This window comes from Mastacembelus armatus, chromosome 7, assembly GCF_900324485.2.
Source record: "Mastacembelus armatus chromosome 7, fMasArm1.2, whole genome shotgun sequence".
Lineage (NCBI taxonomy): Eukaryota > Metazoa > Chordata > Actinopteri > Synbranchiformes > Mastacembelidae > Mastacembelus > Mastacembelus armatus.
Genome location: NC_046639.1, coordinates 10,326,862 through 10,345,888, shown reverse-complemented (window position 1 = coordinate 10,345,888; position 19,027 = coordinate 10,326,862). Strand labels below are relative to the sequence as shown.

The 19,027-nt window shown below is 40.9% G+C and overlaps 2 protein-coding genes across 4 annotated transcripts; both read right to left on the bottom strand.

The window, feature by feature from the left end:
- Positions 1-223: 223 nt before the first annotated feature.
- Positions 224-1,837, bottom strand: g0s2 (G0/G1 switch 2). 2 transcript variants are annotated; one of them, XM_026332813.1, is made up of 3 exons: positions 1,700-1,837; positions 933-1,114; positions 224-821 (listed from the first exon to the last, which is right to left on the bottom strand). In XM_026332813.1, the coding sequence occupies exon 3, from the start codon at positions 804-806 to the stop codon at positions 459-461; it is 348 nt and encodes a 115-aa protein (XP_026188598.1). In that variant the 5' UTR covers positions 807-821; positions 933-1,114; positions 1,700-1,837; the 3' UTR covers positions 224-458. The 2 variants fall into 2 exon arrangements, with proteins under 2 accessions (XP_026188598.1, XP_026188597.1); XM_026332812.1 differs by having other exon boundaries at positions 224-824; positions 1,700-1,836.
- Positions 1,838-4,536: 2,699 nt separating this feature from the next.
- Positions 4,537-14,306, bottom strand: camk1gb (calcium/calmodulin-dependent protein kinase IGb). 2 transcript variants are annotated; one of them, XM_026332642.2, is made up of 13 exons: positions 14,216-14,306; positions 12,344-12,455; positions 9,546-9,671; positions 9,324-9,398; positions 9,084-9,222; positions 7,572-7,695; positions 7,304-7,379; positions 6,876-6,988; positions 6,696-6,774; positions 6,483-6,570; positions 5,800-6,149; positions 5,620-5,711; positions 4,537-5,374 (listed from the first exon to the last, which is right to left on the bottom strand). In XM_026332642.2, the coding sequence occupies exons 1-12, from the start codon at positions 14,304-14,306 to the stop codon at positions 5,660-5,662; spliced, it is 1,425 nt and encodes a 474-aa protein (XP_026188427.1). In that variant the 3' UTR covers positions 4,537-5,374; positions 5,620-5,659. The 2 variants fall into 2 exon arrangements, 1 of the variants encoding a protein (XP_026188427.1); XR_003297261.2 differs by lacking the exons at positions 12,344-12,455; positions 14,216-14,306 and adding an exon at positions 9,927-10,036 and having other exon boundaries at positions 5,620-6,149.
- Positions 14,307-19,027: the final 4,721 nt, after the last annotated feature.

Below are 19,027 nucleotides of genomic sequence, written 5' to 3'. Positions count from 1 at the left end.
TTAAATTACCCGGTGAAGACATCAGGCAGCTCCACAATAACCCGCTAAACCTCTACACACATAAGACTGGTTGGTGTCCTGTTACTCATATGTCCTGTTAGCGAAATGGAGAATTTAAGGTATGGAAAAAAACAAGTGAAATAGGCTGCTTTTAGGCTGAAAAAGTTGCTTTTATTTCCCCGATGGGGAAATGAAATAGTTAAAACATTCGCAGACCCAGGTGCTAGCAGAAAAATAGGTTTATTTGAGTGCAAAATAAAGTGAATCACACATATTCAATTTATACCAACACATTCACCACATCACATATGCAAGTATATCTGCCGTCCAGCAGCTAGTCATTACTGCTCCCTGCAGTTTGTCCTGTTGCCACACATCTCTTTGTTCCAGTCAACACGTAGGGCCAATAAAAGATAGAGTGCAAAAAGGGGCCAGTTCATCAGGGGAGGAGAGTTTCTTCACGAAGCATGTAGGCGGTTGGTGGAGCTTCTTCTTCTAGCACTCCCCAGATATTTGGCCTTGGCCTCGGCCTCGAGCTCTACTGTCCCCAGCAAGTCCACCGCTTCAGGGCGAACCGAAGTAGCGTTTGACTTCATCACCTTCTCTCTCTCCACGATGAGCACTGTTGGTTCGTCCTCAGTCGCCTCCTGCTCCACGAACGGCAGGAAAATCATTTCCACCAGTCCACCAACCGCTCCGAGCACCGCCAGAGTGGAGCCGAGCATGTAGATCTTCAGCAAGCTGCGGCTGGGCCTCTGGCTCAGCATCTCCTTCACAAAAGGGACGAGCTCGCCCATGGTTGCCATCTGGGTTGTTTCACTCTGTTAAAGAAAACAGAGAGCATGCACTCAGACGTTTTGTTAAAGAAGATTGTCCAAGAACAACATGAGTCATTTTTTCTAAGCACACAGAATACAGCCACTGATACTCACTTTAAAGCAGCTACACCACTAAAACCTGACTTCTTTCTCAATGTTCAGCCCAGTCAGGCACTCGCAGCCAGAGAGCCCAGAGGACCAGCAATTTAAAGGCACGTCAGGTCAACTCCCCCAATGGTGACAAAATCCATATTCATGAGACTGCTTGCAATGCAATTGCTTTTGGAGATTAGAAGCTGTTTGGGTAAAAGGGCACGAGTTTTTAGGACAAGGAGCAAATATTCTCTGAAGGTGAAACAGTAGCCTACATGTGATATATCTATCTATCTATCTATCTATCTATCTATCTATCTATCTATCTATCTATCTATCTATCTATCTATCTATCTATCTATCTATCTATGTCTGTCTGTCTGTCTGTCTGTCTGTCTGTCTGTCGGTCCTCCCGTCCGTCCGCCCGTCCGTCCGTCCACCCACCCACCCGTCTGTCTGTCTGTCTGTCTCTGTCAGTCAGTCAGTCTGTCTGCCTGCCTGCCTGTCCGTCCGCCCGTCCGTCCGTCCGCCCATCCATCCATCCATTTATCTATCTATCTATCTATCTATCTATCTATCTATCTATCTATCTATCTATCTATCTGTCTGTCTGTCTCTGTCCGGCCGCCCGCCCGTCCGTCCCTCTATCTATCTATCTATCTATCTATCTATCTATCTATCTATCTATCTATCTATCTATTTCAATGAATCATTTTATTCCAGATAAAGATGTTACTGTACACTGAACACCGTGAACGCTTTGTTGCCACCACGCACACTGATCTTACCGAGAGAGCTTGAATACTGTCCAATCCCAGCACGTGAAACAGTGGACACACACAATGGAAGTACACGGGACAGCCATGTCCCGTCTACACATGGAATACCCTTTATTGATCACCGACAGGGTGCACTGGAAGATATGATTCGCCAGAATCCCCCTCCAGCCGTGCTGTCTGACCGTGGAGCTGTGACGCAGCGGGGGGTAAACGTGTGTCTACGTCTGGTTTGAAACTCTCCGCTCTTTGACCCGTTTCCCTCTCCGCGGGAGTGGAGGGAGCGAAATCAGGCAAGTGGGTTGTGAAATGTGTCTGATCTTTGCCACAGAGAGACGTGTCAGCAGCATGCAGTGTAAATGACAACTGGACGACGTCACGGAGCGTCTGCACGTTGTGTCAACATCTGAACACCAGAAGATATACGTTTGACACCCAAACAAATAATCCTGTTTGATCCTCTACTTCGATTGCTATAGGCTATGAATTATTTTTACTCCTGGGGCCTCATGTGAAAGTTAAGTCATATTATACTTTGTCATGGAAATTACACAAAAATATTATTTCTGTCCTAAATAATAATATTACAACAACTTACAATCAACACCCTACTAATAGTTCTATGAAGGAAAAGATATTTATTTATCAGTCCTACTGAACATACAGTTCTTTCTACAACTACATTGTTGTACTGTCAGAGTTTTGGATAATAGATTTCCCTTTTCCTTGCAGACTCCTCTCTGTGCTCCTTGTAAACAAAGGGGTAGACAAAATTACACGTGGCTGTCACAAAATCTCATGGCACACCTGGATTTGCTTCATGGCACACTACCGTGCTATGCCACACTTTCTACCTACATGCATTTCTATGTACTGAAAGGGCCCATTCACACACACGGACTGGGGTTCAGTGGACTGGAGATACTAGAGATGGAGAGAAGTGGTGTGGTGTGGGCTCAAAACAAACACATATGTCCACTTCAGGATGACTGGTAATGACTTTGGTGTTACGTTGACTTTCTTCCAGCCCCAACATGAAGTCCACATTTCATTATGTCCAAGTCTTTGTTAATCTGCACAACTAATGAGATTCGCATCAGTCTGGGTTGTAGGGTTGTAGATTTGTGAACACTGTTGTTTTACCAACTGACCAACCATGAAGTCATATATATGTTTTTTTTTTAAATGATGACATAATTTTGGTAACATATTCTATGACAGCCACAATTGCAACATCAACATAAAATAAATAAACAAGCCAACAAATAAACAGTGAAATACATTAAAATAGCTACACTATTAAAACACATAAGCTAGAAAATACTGTCCTGCTCATGTTACACTTCTGGCATAATCGCTCTATTATTCTTGACTCTTTTGATTAGTGATCAACATCTGAATTTTTGATGAGCCGTTATGAAATGTAGTTAAATTCAAAAATAACCTTTCCCCCCGTTTTGGAGCCCAGGCTTTGCACCAGCATTGCTGACATTATCACTGTAATTACACTGTCAGTGTTCTTTGAGCCACTCCGTTTGGAGTCTGGCCACTTCTGTTTGCTACTGCTGGGAAAAGGTTGAGACTGTTTGGAAACCTTTGCCCCATTTTTCTGACTTCTTCTGAGTGAATGGCCCATCTTTCTCTATACTGACAAAATTAACCATGTTGTGTTGAAACATTTCACTGCTCATCCAAGTAGATTCATAAGTCTAAAAGAGTTTGGAGTTTCCATATTAGCTTTCTCTTAGACTGATGAAGCTACTCGGCTGAGTAGTGAAACGTCTTGACCTAAAAACTAGAAGTCCAGTTGCCATGACTCAGCCTCTAGATAACCTCACCTGGACAACTGAGAATCTCCACAGGCATATTTCAGCACATTTTGGGAGATTAACCACGTGGTGTTAAGGGGTGAGGAGTTTTTATGATGTATGTAGATATGAAGCTCTTTCTATAGGAGCTCACAAAGTATAAGCATACACTGAATTTTTAGAGTGCTTATAGAAAATGGAGTTTTAAGTTGACAAGTGATTTGAAATGTTCTAAGGGCTTTATTGTTTATTTGTTTTAAAATTAGATGATCTACATCTTAGCAAAAACTCGGGTATAATGCAGGGCAGGGAAACATACATTTCAGAACATTAGTCAGAATCTGCAACATATGACTCATATTTTTGTTGATGCTGGAGCTTTCGGTTTGAACTTGGTTCCAAGGACATGCTGGATTATTGTAATTTACTCTGTCTGAAACCTGCTGCTCTAAATACACTGCTCTTTGTAATCCTCAGCTGATGTGTCATCTAATCTACTAAAGAAGTACAGTCTGGTAATTGATTTGAAGATTAGTTTCATTAAGGTTACCTGCTCAGGTCACAGAATCAGGTACAAGAGTTAGGTTACCAGCAAATAATTATATTTTCAATATTTTAATTTCAGTAATGAGTCAGCAAAATGTAGTCAGATATTTAGTTGAAGGAGAAAAACTGAAAATAAGGCTTTGTAATATCAAAGAGTTGCATTCTAGCTTGGCATATGCATTTGTATTTTTGCAGTTTGCATTAAACATCAATCATCTTCAGGAATTACTCCTAGTATTACAGTCGGAAAATACCCTTAAATATTATTCATAAAAAGTTGTAGTCACAGAACATTGTTTAAACTCATTTTGTAAACAGAAGTGTTCTGTGCCATAGTGGCAACAGGTAATAGACAAATATAATTTTGCTACTGCCTTACCATGAAAATTGGTTTTGCCATTTTGTGCTTTGATTATTACATGGGTGATGTAATGCATGGGTGATGTAATGCAAAAAGTCAAGTGAGTCAAGACATAAAATTACATTCAATGAATGTAGAGTGTGCACATGCTTTATTTATGAGCATATAGGAATAATGGCTTTATACACAAACAAGCCACATACAGCTGACAAACAACAGACAAAAAGCAGACTGACCAGAATTAATAATGGCATATGGAGAGCTATTCATTGGCAAATCATGGATATACTTGTGGCATTTTCACTTTTCAAGATATGCCGGTTTGAACATATATTATCTTTGCTTATATATTGTCATTACTTTTTTAAGCAAATACTTTAGAAAATGTTAAACAGAATGCAAAATTGTCATAAAAAGAAGAGAACTTTACATAATAATAGTAATTACAGTATGGCTGATGTGAAGAAGTATGCATGCAGTTTTGCCACTATTCTATTGTGCCTACAAATACAGGTTGGTTATATGATAATGCCTTATACATGATGAAGTACATTAATTATTTTTATTGCATTGTGTCTTAAATTATATACAGTATAATGACAATTCTATAAACCAGAAATCTTCATATAAAGCCTTCAAGGACTGCTTCCCCAAGAATGAAATGGGTATTCAAGTAGAGCACAGTAGCAAGTTTCATATCTCCTTAACAATGTCAATCCTTTGAAATACTGTCCTGTTTAACTGAAGTCTACCCTGTGTCTGTGAATTAAATTGAATGTGTGAGTAGTGTGTGTTTCTGTGCTCCTGTGGGGCTCAGGAAGCTTCACAGACACACTTTCCAAAATAAAATACCCCAGAAAGGCTGTATGGACCATTCAGGTCTGACAGAGGTTCAACCACTTTTCATTCTCAGTACCAAGGGAGCAACTGCCATGAAACAGCTTCATGCTGAGGCAGCACAGCAACACTGGCCTGCAGAGGGCAGAAAGACACTCAGGGTGAGATAAAGCATGAAAAGTGAGATTTAGATGTTTTTTTTTAATTTAGCCCCATGTTATGTCACTGCTAATAAAAGAATCTGCCTGCTACTAGTAGCAATCCCATGCAGACACACAGAAATTGTACATGTACATGTGAATATGTACTAATGTAATAAAAGTGTAATTATAGAACAAATACTACTACTATCCGTATGCAAAAGCTTCTCTCAAACCTACCTTGTAAAATGCTTCTTTCCATGTAAACTTCATGAAGGCTTCACATGACTGAGCAAACTCCAGTCTGGACAGTTTTATGATTTTTAACATACCTGTAAGACAAACACAAAAGGTCTGTGTCAGCCCTGCTGTGGTATTGCAAAGTCAAAATTCAGAGTATCCGATAAAGCTGAAACAAACCCATTTAGGTTGGCAGGCTCAGAGTGGTACACATGCTTGCCCTGTTCAGCTATAGTGGGTGTGTGATGCGGGTTGCACTGGCTCTGACTGGCCTTCAGTGGGTGGTTGTGGGTCTTTAGTTCAATATGGCTTGTGGGCAGGGGCATGTAATTTGTCCCAAGTATGTTCCCGTTGACCTCCGCCACCTTGGCATCGAGCTTATCTGGATCAAGACATTTGCGGTTTTTGATCGGGGAGGACAAGTCGACCACCTTGATATGTGGGATGCTGGCCTGTCTCAAGACCAGCTCTGAGTGGGCCAGCTGCAGCTTCTTCAAGTGGTTGATGGCTACAGCAGCATTGTAGGCTTGCTGTAAAGAACAGAGACAAGAGTGGAAAAAAGCTCTAGGAGCCATGTTGACTACACATAGCTTTGCTTTAACTGTTTATAATGATGATGTTTTAGATGTTTTTGGTCTCATACTAAGAAACAATTTTTACTGCAAATATAAGCACACAATCAAGAGCACTTTAGTTTTCTTGACAGTAAAAGCCCTACATCAGCCAAAGATGGCCTTAATTACAGAACAGCATCTTATTAAACTGTCCTTAATCAGGAAGACTTTAAGTAGGAATCTGATTGATCTACTATAAGAGTGGCTCCTTAATGAGACTACTACATCAAGAAATCAGCAAGGACTGACCTTCCACTTGGACTTAGCAAAGTTCTTTTGGATCTGAACACTGACAGAATAGTAGATGTCCTGGCTCCGCGCCGTCTTTCCAATGATCCTAAATGACACAACAAAATGCTTATATTTATTTCAGGACAAGGCTAATCCTGTATCCATCTCTGTAAACTAATGCCACCTTATATTCCACACCTAAATTACACAAGGATGATGAATGACACTCACCAGGGATGTCTGAGCGCTTGCTCAGTGGTGTATCTCATGTTGGGATTCTTCTGCATCATGTTACGTATGAAATCTTTAGCTGCAGGTAAAAAAAAGTCACATTAGGGCTAAGGTAATGGTCTGTGTAGTGGATTTAGGTTACCAGCACATAATATCTGTGCTAATGCTCATTATGATTACCAGAATCTGAAATGTCATCCCAGAAGGGTGAGTCAAACTCATACTGTGCCTTCATAATTTTGGAGAAGAGTCGTGACTCACTTTCTTCATAAAAGGGGGGATATCCACACAGTCTGCAATGGCAACACAAACACTTTTCATACTGAGAAAAAAAGAACTGGTCCACAGTAAGGTGCATGTTAGTACAGCCAGGTAGTATAAGCATTGTGTATGTATAGCAGATGCTCACTACGTGGTGCTATAGCCCAATCACTGCATTATTATTCAGTATGTAGGTAACTGTGCAATGCTTAACACAAACATAACCTGCCACTTAATAAAGGGACATTTGGAGCTGATTCACTGTAGTCTAATAATTAAAATAACTCTTTCTAGTTTCCATCTGTGTCTACTGGTACGTGCACACATTCAACATGGTTTATACTTACAAGATGTAGGTAATAACTCCAGTAGACCAGCAGTCCACTGCTTTGCTGTAGGGCTTCTGTGCCAGAACTTCAGGAGCTGAGATTGAGAAAAAAATGAAAGCTAGGCCAGTGAATACTTTACATATGTCTGTATTCAGAGAAAGACATGTATAAAATATCACCTATTTACTGGTACTGGTACATTACAGCCAGGGGTCTTATCTGACCTATTTTGAGCCCCTGGCCTCAGTGAGAATCCATACATCAGTCATTACACAGACACCCGTACCTACGTATCCTGGAGTACCACAGGCAGTTGACATGATGCCGTTGTCGACCATCTTCGACAGGCCAAAGTCACTGATCATGATCTTGGAGTTTTCATCCTGGCTGTAGTACAAGATGTTCTCTGGCTACACAGACAGACAGACAGGATATGCTCTAAATAATGTCGCACCATCAAAAGTGATTCAGCATATACGTCCATACACTGACCTATTAATGACTTTTAAAACATGTCATCATCTTGGACAATCAATACCACTGCAATATCTATATATCCATTCATCCATCCATCATCTATACCTGCGTATTACTAATTAGGCTCACAGGGATCGGCTGGATACTATCCCAGCTCTCTCTGGGTGAAAAGCAGGGCAACACCCTGGACAGGTCACCAGTCGATCACAGGTCCACATAGAGACAGACAACCACACACACACTTGACCAATCAAACTAACATACATGTGTTTGAACTGTGAGGGGAACCCGGAGTACTCAGAGCAAACCCACTCAAGCACGGGGATAACATGCAAACTCTACACTGAAAGGCCCCTGCCATGTTTTGAACCAGGCACCTTCTTGCTGTGAGGCAACAATGCTAACCACTAATCCACCATGCTGCCCATATACAGTGGGCATGTCTATACAGTAAATCTAAATATCAAGTTACAGCCAGCACATAGTCAGATTAGCTTAGCATAAAGACTGGAAACAGGGAATACCTAGCCTGGCTATGTTCAGGGATAAAAAATAAAATATGAAAGCAATTGCTCCAGTTCAAGACCCTGCACATAAGTCCCCTTAAAACCACAATTTAGCTTGTTTACATTATAGCTTTGGTACAAAGTAATCAAATATACACTACTCACAAAAAGTTAGAGATATTCGACTTTCAGGTGAAATTTATGGAAAATGTAAAAAGTTCATACTACAGTGATATTATATCATGAAAGTAAGGCATTTAAGTAGAAGTATGCAATGGTAATTTCTTCATCTCAAACAATTTATTGAAACAAAAGCTAACAACAGTGGTGGGTATACCACAACAAAAAATTTCAATGTCTCAATAACTTGTCAATTGTTAGGTGTCGTCTTGGTCTCATGATGTCAAAATGTGAACAGCATGATGAAGAGGACTGTTTAAATACAAACAGTCATTGAACCAGAACATTTAGTGGTCGATGGTCATGGATCAGACACTTGTTGTGATTTTTGTGGTTAATCACCTTGTTAGAGAACACCATGTTATGCAATAAGTACTGAAACATTGAACAGTTGGACATGTGCATTCAAAAGTTTAGAGAAGGTCAAATTAAGTTCAGCTGAAAAGGTTATAGTGCATTTTAGGTGCATTCTGAAATTCTGAAAAAGTCAAATATCCCTAACTTTTTGTGAGTAATGTATATTGATTATCTTTAATGTAATGTAGAAACCAGAAATATCACATGATGTGTCTATCTTTGTATGTGAATAATGTTTCAGCCTCTGTAAATGTATGTCTTTCTTATATTGTACATACCTTGAGGTCACGATGTACTATGCCATTTTGGTGCAGATAGTTGACAGCCTGCAGCACCTGCTGGATCACCCTGCTGGCATCCTTCTCCGAGTACACCCCCCGGTCCAGTATACGGTCAAAGAGCTCACCACCTGAAACACTGGTAGGAAGTAATCACTACCATTAAAAGCTGATCTTAAATCACATTATAATTAGGTAACTTGATCGTTTAAATAATAAGATCACAAGTGGAAAACTCACAGCTGCATGACAAGGTAATAATGGGTCTGACTTTCATAGAAATCTTCCATCCCCACAACATTGTCGTGCTTGATTCTGTTTAGGTAAATAACAAAATACTTACATTATGTTTTCACTATCCCACAAGAGAATTCCCATAATTTTAAAAGAAATCACAGCAAAAAAAGTTAAATGCAAATAATGAGATAGCTGCCCATACATCCAACAACTGCAGGGAATCACCTTCTCAACACAGCAATCTCGTTTTCCAGATTGAGGTCCCTCTTCTGTTTCTTCTTCACACACTTCATGGCGAACATCTTTCCTGTCTTCTTCTCCTTTACCATGTAAACCTCTGAGAATGCCCCTCTGTTCATTAACACACAAACACACATCGATAACACATTAGTGATGACACTATCATTGATTGCTTTGAAACATAACAGGAAAAGGCAGCAGGTCTTAAACATTAAGAGGAAACAAGGCTTGCATCTTATTAGAAAAGGGGCATTGTTAATAAAGCAGTGGGACCTTAACAGAATATCTGCTTGAGGATGGGGAGTTTTAGCTTGCTTACATAGCTCAACTTTGTTCATAAGTATTTATTGGAAGAGATTTATTTACCAGCGCTGGTTCATCTGTGTTAGTTTTGCCTCCATTAGTCTTTAGTTACTGGCTCATTTATGTGGTATAAAAAATTTCAATTCAGAAACTCAGATCAAAATTAGTTTTCCATCACTGAAACAGATCAGAAAATTATGCTGGTGCAAGTCACTGTCCTGCAAATTCTGCATGCTGTTTTGGCAAAGTTACAGCCAAAAAAAATTCAAAGGTAAAACAGCTTCAAATTTGAATATGTTGTTAGTGATTTGGTGATTAAAAAATAATTTCATCCACATCCACAATTCCAGACAATTGTCTCTAATATAATGACTTTAAAATATCTCCTGTTTCACAACAGTGTAAATTTGCTATGGGTATGATTCTTCCCTTATTACATCACACAGAAATGGAAACTTCTTGGAAATCTCATGGAGAATTAAAATAAACAGAAAGCAAAAACTGTCATACCAAGGGGTTCAATTAAGATCTACTACAGCTCTCTGAGGCTTAACCATTCACACAGTCAGAGCTTTATTGTTCCCTGTGCTGCTCTGTGTGCCCAGGCTATCTTCAGTTTTGTCTGGGAATAGTTGTTCCATCGGTTGGATTACATCCTTTATCCATGATGCAATGGAAACAGTGGCGGGCTGCAAGCTCTGGGCACAAAGGTTAGAAACAGAGCAAGTATCCTCAGACAGGTCTCAAGTGCTGTGTGTAGACACAGGACAGCAGAAAGAGCCCTGTTCCTGTAAAGTGCTGACCCTGACTCTGAAAGATGAGAGAATGTACACTAAAGAAACTCACCAGGCACAACTGGAGGACAAACTTTTTCAGTTGTATTTCCTATTTAACATGTTGGGTCTTATTTAGATCACACTGCCTGTCTAATGGCAGCTCAGGGAGGCAGACAGGAACAAGCGGCTCCCACAGCATCATCATGGTACTTCACATTAAGATACACAACTGATTTCCCATGGGTTAACAGAGCTCATTGTCTTCCTTGGATCTCCTTGAAGCTTATTGTGACTGAAGAGAAATCATCACTCAAGCGCTTATCATTAAAGACATCATCCTTCTTACAAAAAGACAGAGGGCAATCAGAAATCACTGATGTGCTAACTTGAGTGTCTAAATTTGCAAACTTAAAACTCATCAGTGCTGACCAGAATGAATGGCCGCATGCTGACAGACATTCTGAGGGTTAATCTTACCCCTGAAGAGGCTGCGTCCTGATTATTTGGAAACCACTAGGATGTTGTTTACATAGTGTATGATGACGTTCACTGGGAAAGGCTGTGCTTGGATGCTTTTTTTTTTATATTCAAAGATCAAAGACGAAAAAAAAAAAAAAAAAAAACTCAACCACTCAGTTCTATGTGTTCTCTGTCCCTATAGACATCTTCAACAGAAAGTTCTTACTTTTGTGTGTCTCTTCTGGTTCCTTGTGTTTAATTTGGTTGAAAACTGCACAGCATCATTTTGTGTTGAAATCCATTGCTAGTGTTTTACACATGACATGGAAATAAACATCACAAGCAGTTGTACACATCTTCACCCACTTTTGTTTTTCCAAGATCTTTGGGGAATTCAAGGAAATTGCCGCTGACTAATTGGACCTTGTATTAGATGGTGTACTGTACTCAGGAGGGCCTCTCCTCCTTCACAGTCCAATTACAGCTGATGTGTTTAGCTGAAACTGCTCGGCACAGAGCACAGAGCTCAAAGCACAGACCACAGAGCGCAGAGCGCAGAGCGCAGAGCACAGAGCACAGAGCACAGAGCACAGAGCACTTCTGTTTTCCAGCAACATGCTGAAACCACTGTGGTACCACTCGCTCGCTCTCTTTTATTTACTGCTGACCTCTGATTAGTTTTTCAGCCCCTTGCTCAGTACTCCACTGTGCTAGAAGACCTGCTGTCCACTCAGGCTGACCTTGCAATAATTAGAATAGCACAGTGTGCAGAGGGACATGTTATAAAATTGTTACTTTAGTCAGAGTTGTAGGGAAGCATTTCAGCCTGAAATAATGATAATAAACAAATGTTATTTAGAAACTTCTTTTGTGAATGAAGTACTAAGCTGCGGTCACAGCCAGGCACCTTCAGAAAGGCCAGACTAAGCCTTTAACAGACAGTGCGTCTTGTTATCTGTGGCTCTGGCTAAAGTAGGGCTCCTCGTGTCAATTCAATCAAACCAATAATCTGTCCTCCAACTCAACAGCATGTTGAGAGTCCGTAATCACACCACAGCATTTCAAACTTCATTTTTCCCTGTACTCTCCCTCCATAACACTGAAACGTTGAAAATGTTCCCAAGGGTACTAAGAAAAACAGGGGAAAAACTACAGTATATTCAGAAAAACTAAAGCGGAAATTAAGATTACTTAAATAACTTACTTTATTGTAAATAAATGTTATAGTGAGTTAAATGTACTTACGATCCCAACTCCTCCATGAAGTCAAAAATCTCCTGGATGTTTTCAGTGTTCTTCTTCCACACATAGTCGGCCTCCTGACGACCCATGTCTGCAGACGCTTCAACAGGGATCTCTTTCAGAATGAAAGAAAAAAAACACATAAGAACAGGTGAATCACTTAACAGTCACTTAACACTGCCCTTGTTTCCTTAGGGGGAGTAACTTCTGCATGCAGTCACACCAAAGCTGTAATAATCCTGGCTTAATTGTCCAGACTCCTCCTCTGACTCCTCCTCCTCCACCTCCACCTCCACCTCCACCTCCACCTCCTCCACCTCCACCTCCACCTCCACCTCCACCACCTCCTTCTCCTCCTCCTCCTCCTCATCACAAACACAAAGTCGTTTGGGATTACTGAAGTATCATGATGAAGCAGCTGTGCTTCTGTTCAGACTGTCTGCAAGAGAACGCAGGAGATGACACGGACCGGAGTTTCTGTCTGGCTGACAAAAGGTTAGCACCCTAATCCATGTTAGAACCAGCACACAGGAGGCTACACAGCATGACCTGTGTGTACCAAGGTCAAATGACATGGTAAGATACTGCTGCAGAGGATGTCTGAATAGGGCTGAGCAGTCACTGGTCAAATAAACTCAGCAGCATGAAGAATCTGCCACCTTGAGTTTCGGCATTGGTCAGAAAACCTGTGTTTGTTAAATCCTTAACAAATCTACAAAACTATGGTCAAATTCAGAATTTTCTGAAATAGCTCACTGCACAACTCTGATGATCACATTATGCTGAACAAAATGGTTATCTTTGCTTTAATACTGAACACCTATCAGGACAGAACATTGGAGAAAATGACTAATCCAATTAAACTGAAGGTTCTGAGAAGGATTAGGGACAAAATGAGCAGGTTACCTAGTTTGGTTTCTGGCCCTCTTTTCACTTATATAAGTGATTAGGAACTCTTGATCTGGAGACCTGACCTTGTCACAGGTATAAACACTGAAGAAGAGCCTAAACTAATAACTCTAAAAGTTTGAACTACCACTAAAAGGTATCTGTTCATACAAATATGTTCATACATATAAACCTATGATTAACACAAGAAAAAAAAGAGGTAATGAGTTTTTTTAATCATCATTCATGCAATTTTCACTCTCCATACACACAAGCATGAGCTCTGATTCCTCAGCCTTCACTCCCCAGTTTTCCCCTGCAGTAATTCTTTGTTTCCCCGCGTCATTGTGTTATTAGGCAGAGTAGGTAAGATCAGAACAGGCCATTCACTGCTGCATCCGACCCTCCTGCACATGCACATACACACACACACACACACATATATATATATATATATATATATATATATATATATATATATATATATATATATATATATACATACATATATTATATAAATATATATACACACATATCGTATGTACTGTGACGCAGAAACACCTGCTGTAAGCACAAGGACGGTGGCAAACAGCGGTCCGGGCTGCTCTGACAGTAACACGAGAGTGCGAGCGGAGCGGCCGATGCCACTCATCCCACCACCAGGGCCAAGCTGGCTGCGGCACCCGGATAAAGATCACTCTGCGATCTTTCTCCTACGACCGATCAAATGTTCACATCAAACTTGAACTATACAGCTGAGCAATATCACTGAGTCCTTATTCTGCATGTGTTAATTCACTCACAACTATCCACGTTAGACGCAGAATAAACCTCAGAAACCCCCGGCCCTTTGCCTGATCTCTGGCTGAAAGCTACAGCCCTCACGCCGCAGCTTTACAAACGACAAACACTGCTCTGAGTCATCCACATAATTCACAGAAAGAAGAAAGAAGACGTGCGTTCACCAGCACTCTGGCTGGGGCTTACCTTGAGACTGTGCACTGCAGGAGCTCTGTTCGCCGCGGCAGATCACTTTGTCTGGGACCTTACCTGTTGTCAAGTCGGAGATTACATCCATGTGGAGAGCCGAGGGGAGGGGCTGACCGTCTCACAGGTGCTCAGTGAGACCGTAGACACAGGATGCTTATCAAGGCTGCTGCGGCTGTACCATCATCTGTCCGCACAGCTGCAGGACAGGACAGGACAGGACACGGCGCGCGTTGTGCACAAAAAAACAAAACAAAACAAAACAAAACAAAAAAAAAACAGCAGAATTTCCAAAGCAGCACGTCTCATTTAAAGCAGCATATAGTATGCGTGCGCACATACGCCAGTTTGGGCAAGCTATTCAGCACCGACAAAGGTGGACTACCATTTTAAAATGCATGTTACTGAAAGCATAATGATGATCTAACAAACACTACTAAAGTGTGACGCCTTATTGGAAAGTGGTGCAGATAACAGGCATAAGCATGACTTTAGTACATACAGCACACAGGCTTTGATGATCTGAACAACTACACTGCAACATTAGGCTCTGCATACTGCAGTACACACTGTGGTCTTCAGAGGCAACCTGTAAGAGCCTGCAAAAATATCTCCAGTCTAAAAGCATAGACCAGCTAGAGTAATGCAATAATGCAGGCAGGTCTCAGGGCAGGCTGCAGTGATGATCTAGTATGAGATTTGTGTATTCCTCTTATACCTACATAGTTTTAGGTATGTGCTATAAACAGAGAAACAGAGGATATCAATAGTTAGACCGACTCATCCTGTTGTCATGGATACTGGTCAAGAGGTCATGGTCATCTTCTGTTTTCAGGTGTTTTATCTTTTTTGACTTGAAGTCATTTCCAATTAGGAGAGAAGGTGAAGGGCCTGCAGGTTACAGCAGCTACTCTAATGAGAGTGTAAGGTTTGATGATGGATGTTCAACTGCACAAAGGCAGCACGGCCACTGATCCAGTTATTTCAGGCTACGGTCCCATAGCACTGTAGAGTAGTGGCATATACTGCCATATACCCAGATACAGGACTAAAGAAGAGGATACCACAGTATAATTAGCATGATCAAATCTCAGATGGTTAACCATGTCTATATGTCTATATTATCTCAGTCCGTATATTGTTAGGTGCAACTTCCTTGCTGGATCCATTTCAGATTTTCAAAAACTGCCTTGCTAACCGTCTCATTACCTCATTACCTGAATGGGGAAATAAAAATTAGCGTGTTTGATTAAAATATTTTAGAACAGACTGCTCTCCAAAGACACCTGAGTTACCACTACAGTTGATCACATCCTCACACTTAAAAGCATTGTTGCACATTCAATTTCCTAATAGAGTTAAATACTTTAGTATGAAAAAATGGAGGCAGTCACAAAAACAGAGGTGGGAAGTAACTATATTAGAGCAAAGTGCTGGACCTTTTACTGCATGTGAAGTAAACAATCAGAGCAGCACTTCCACATTGTACGACAGTATGGTACAGAGACTGACACCAGGCCTGACGCGTGGAACCTTACATCATCAACAAGCTTAAGAGAGAAACGACAGGATCAGTCTGAACTGTGGGATTATCCAAGGCTCCAGCTTCAGCTGTGTCATTAAAGTGATGTAAAACTAAGCTGTCCATTCTCCTCAGAGGAAAACAATCACCACCCACTCAGGCTCTCAACATCCACTGTGAATAAATTAGTGGTTAGTTGGGTCACGCTAAACACATCAGATCCATATGATATGCAGTGACACTTCTGCATATACAGTATCACACAGAACTTGTATAACAGTATAAATTTGCTGTCTCCTCAAAATAACTCATCACACAGCCATTAATGTCTAAACCGCTGGCAACAAAAGTGAGTACACCCCTAAGTGAAAATGTCCAAATTCGGCTCAAAGTGTCAATATTTTGTGTGACCACCATTATTTTCCAGCACTGCCATAACCCTCTTGGGCATGGAGTTCACCAGAGCTTCACAGGTTGCCACTGGAATCCTCTTCCACTCCTCCATGATGACATCACAGAGCTGGTGGATGTTAGAGACCTTGCGCTCCTCCACCTTCCATTTGAGGATGCCCCCCAGATGCTCAATAGGGTTTAGGTCTGGAGACATGCTTGACCAGTCCATCACCTTTACCTCAGCTTTTTTAGCAAGGCTGTGGTCATCTTGGAGGTGTGTTTGGGGGTCATTATCATGCTGAAATACTGCCCTGTGGCCCAGTCTCCGAAGGGAGGGGATCATGCTCTGCTTCGGTATGTCACAGTGCATACTTGGCATTCATGGTTCCCTCAATGAGCTGTAGCTCCCCAGTGCCGGCAGCACTCATGCAGCCCCAGACCATGACATTCCCACCCCACCATGCTTGACTGTAGGCAAGACACACTTTTCTTTGTACTCCTCAACTGGTTGCTGCCAGACACGCTTGACACCATCTGAACCAAATAAGTTTATCTTGGTCTCATCAGACCACAGGACACGGTTCCAGTAATCCATGTCCTTAGTCTGCTTGTCTTCAGCAAACTGTTTGCGGGCTTTCTTGTGCATCATCTTTAGAAGAGGCTTCCTTCTGGGACGACAGCCATGCAGTTCTGAGTGGAACCTGTCCTGTTAAACCACTGTATAGTCTTGGCCACCGTGCTGCAGCTCAGTTTCTGGGTCTTGGCAATCTTTTTATAGCCTAGGCCATCTTTATGTAGAGCAACAATTCTTTTTTTCAGATCCTATGACAGTTCTTTGCCATGAGGTGCCATGTTGAACTTCCAGTGACCAGTATGAGAGACTGAAACCCTTGGAAACCCTTAAAAACCTTGGAGTTATTTTTGACCAGGACATGTCCTTTAACTCACACATAAAACAAATCTTTAGAACTGCCTTCTTTCACCTGCGCAACATTTCCAAAATTAGGAACATCCTGTCTCAAAATGATGCAGAAAAACTAGTCCATGCATTTGTTACCTCAAGGCTAGATTACTGTAACTCATTACTATCTGGATGTCCCAATATCTCCGTAAAAAGCCTCCAATTAATCCAGAATGCCGCAGCCAGAGTCCTGACAGGAACTAGCAAGAGAGATCATATTTCTCCTATATTGGCTTCTCTTCATTGGCTCCCTGTAAAATATAGAATAGAATTTAAAATCCTTCTTCTCACATACAAATCCCTTCATAATCAAGCTCCTTCATACCTTAAAGACCTCATAGTACCATATTATCCCAATAGACCACTTCGCTCTCAGAGTGCAGGTCTACTTGTGGTTCCCAGAGTTTCCAAAAGCAGAATGGGAGGCAGAGCCTTTAGCTATCAAGCTCCTCTCCTGTGGAACCAGCTCCCAGGCTGGGTTCAGGAGGCAGACACTCTCTATACTTTTAAGGCTAGGCTTAAAACCTTCCTCTTTGACAAAGCATATAGTTAGGGCTGGCTTCAGGCAACCCTGAACCATCCCTTAGTTATGCTGCTATAGGCCTAGACTGCCCGAGGACCATCGGTGCACTGAGCGCAACCACGAAGCAAGTCTGCTCGTGCCATGCAAAATATCTCCAGTCAAAAAACATAAACCAGCTAGAGCAATGCAGTAATGCAGGCAGGTCTCAGGGCAGGCTGCAGTAATGATCCAGTATGAGATTTGTGACCACATCACGCTAAACACTTATAGAATTGGTGACTTACTGAAACATGTTCAGAGCTGAAGTGAAACAGCTCACACAGAGTCACAGAAGACCTATTCAATAAAGGCAATCCAGATTTAAATCCACTAAACAAAACAAAGATGTTGGCATAAAAAGTGTTGAGTGACCTGAGATTGAATTTCAATTAGTGGTTGCATGAAACTGGCAACCCATGAGTGATAGCTGAAACAACAACCATTATATAAAGAAATTAACCACTGATCCACAAACAGATGAGATTTGTTCATTTCTTTGTAAAAAGTGCTATAAAGTTTGACACCATAAATATAAGCATGTGGGGAGTTCGGCTATAATCATCAACTGTTGTTATTCACCTTTGTGCTTCATTTGAGAACATGAAGAAATGGTGCCAATCCTTCATGCAGGCTTCCCCCATAAGATCATAAGGTCCAATAAATATTTAGAGCTAGTCAACAAGCATGCTCTTGTGAAAATATTGGCTATTTCAACAGTTTCATAATTCCCCTGTTCTATTTGAATGCTTTTGATTTGTGAAAACAGCTTAGCAAAAATATTAAAAACATTTCTGCACATTTTGAGAATATAATCTATAATAACCTTTAAATTCTCTGTTGATATACAATTTTACAATCGTCTGTGCTATTCATTACTTGAGCTGTCCTCTAAATGTGCAAGGTTCACAGAAGAGTTGATTGAGAACTGGAGTCTCTGTGAGCTCCTTTAAACCAAGTTGGATGGCATCTTTGTACTGGCTTTGTTGCTGGGAGACACCTATATTTTTATAATAGCAAAATTCATACATTCAATATTATTAACATTAATAGCCTATGAAGAGCAAAAACGTACAGTCTCACTACGCAACTGCTGACAAATTACTTAGGACATAAGTTCTAGCGGTGGAATTGAATAAAATATGCATGCAGTCAACTACAGTGATTACAGCAGTACAATTCAGAAGTACATGTACTTTAATTGAGGATGGTCTTTTTTTTTTTTTTTTTACAACCATGTATTTATTATTATACATCTTCAGAATGATGATTGATGAAATATTTTATATTAGCTCAATCTCAAGGATCAGACAGTAAAATACTGTTTGGAAATTAATGCATTAATTCAAAAATATCCAGTATGATGATTGTAATTGG

Bases quoted from the DNA above. Each gene is read 5' to 3' on its own strand.
- g0s2 (XM_026332813.1), bottom strand. From the start codon at position 806: ATGGCAACCATGGGCGAGCTCGTCCCTTTTGTGAAGGAGATGCTGAGC.
- camk1gb (XM_026332642.2), bottom strand. From the start codon at position 14,306: ATGGATGTAATCTCCGACTTGACAACAGGTAAGGTCCCAGACAAAGTG. The intron at 6,571-6,695 runs GTGAGTGTCATT...TGTGTCATTTAG, and splicing joins CAAGCGCTCAGACATCCCTG to GATCATTGGAAAGACGGCGC. The intron at 5,712-5,799 runs GTTTGTTTCAGC...TTTGTCTTACAG, and splicing joins GAGCCTGCCAACCTAAATGG to GTATGTTAAAAATCATAAAA.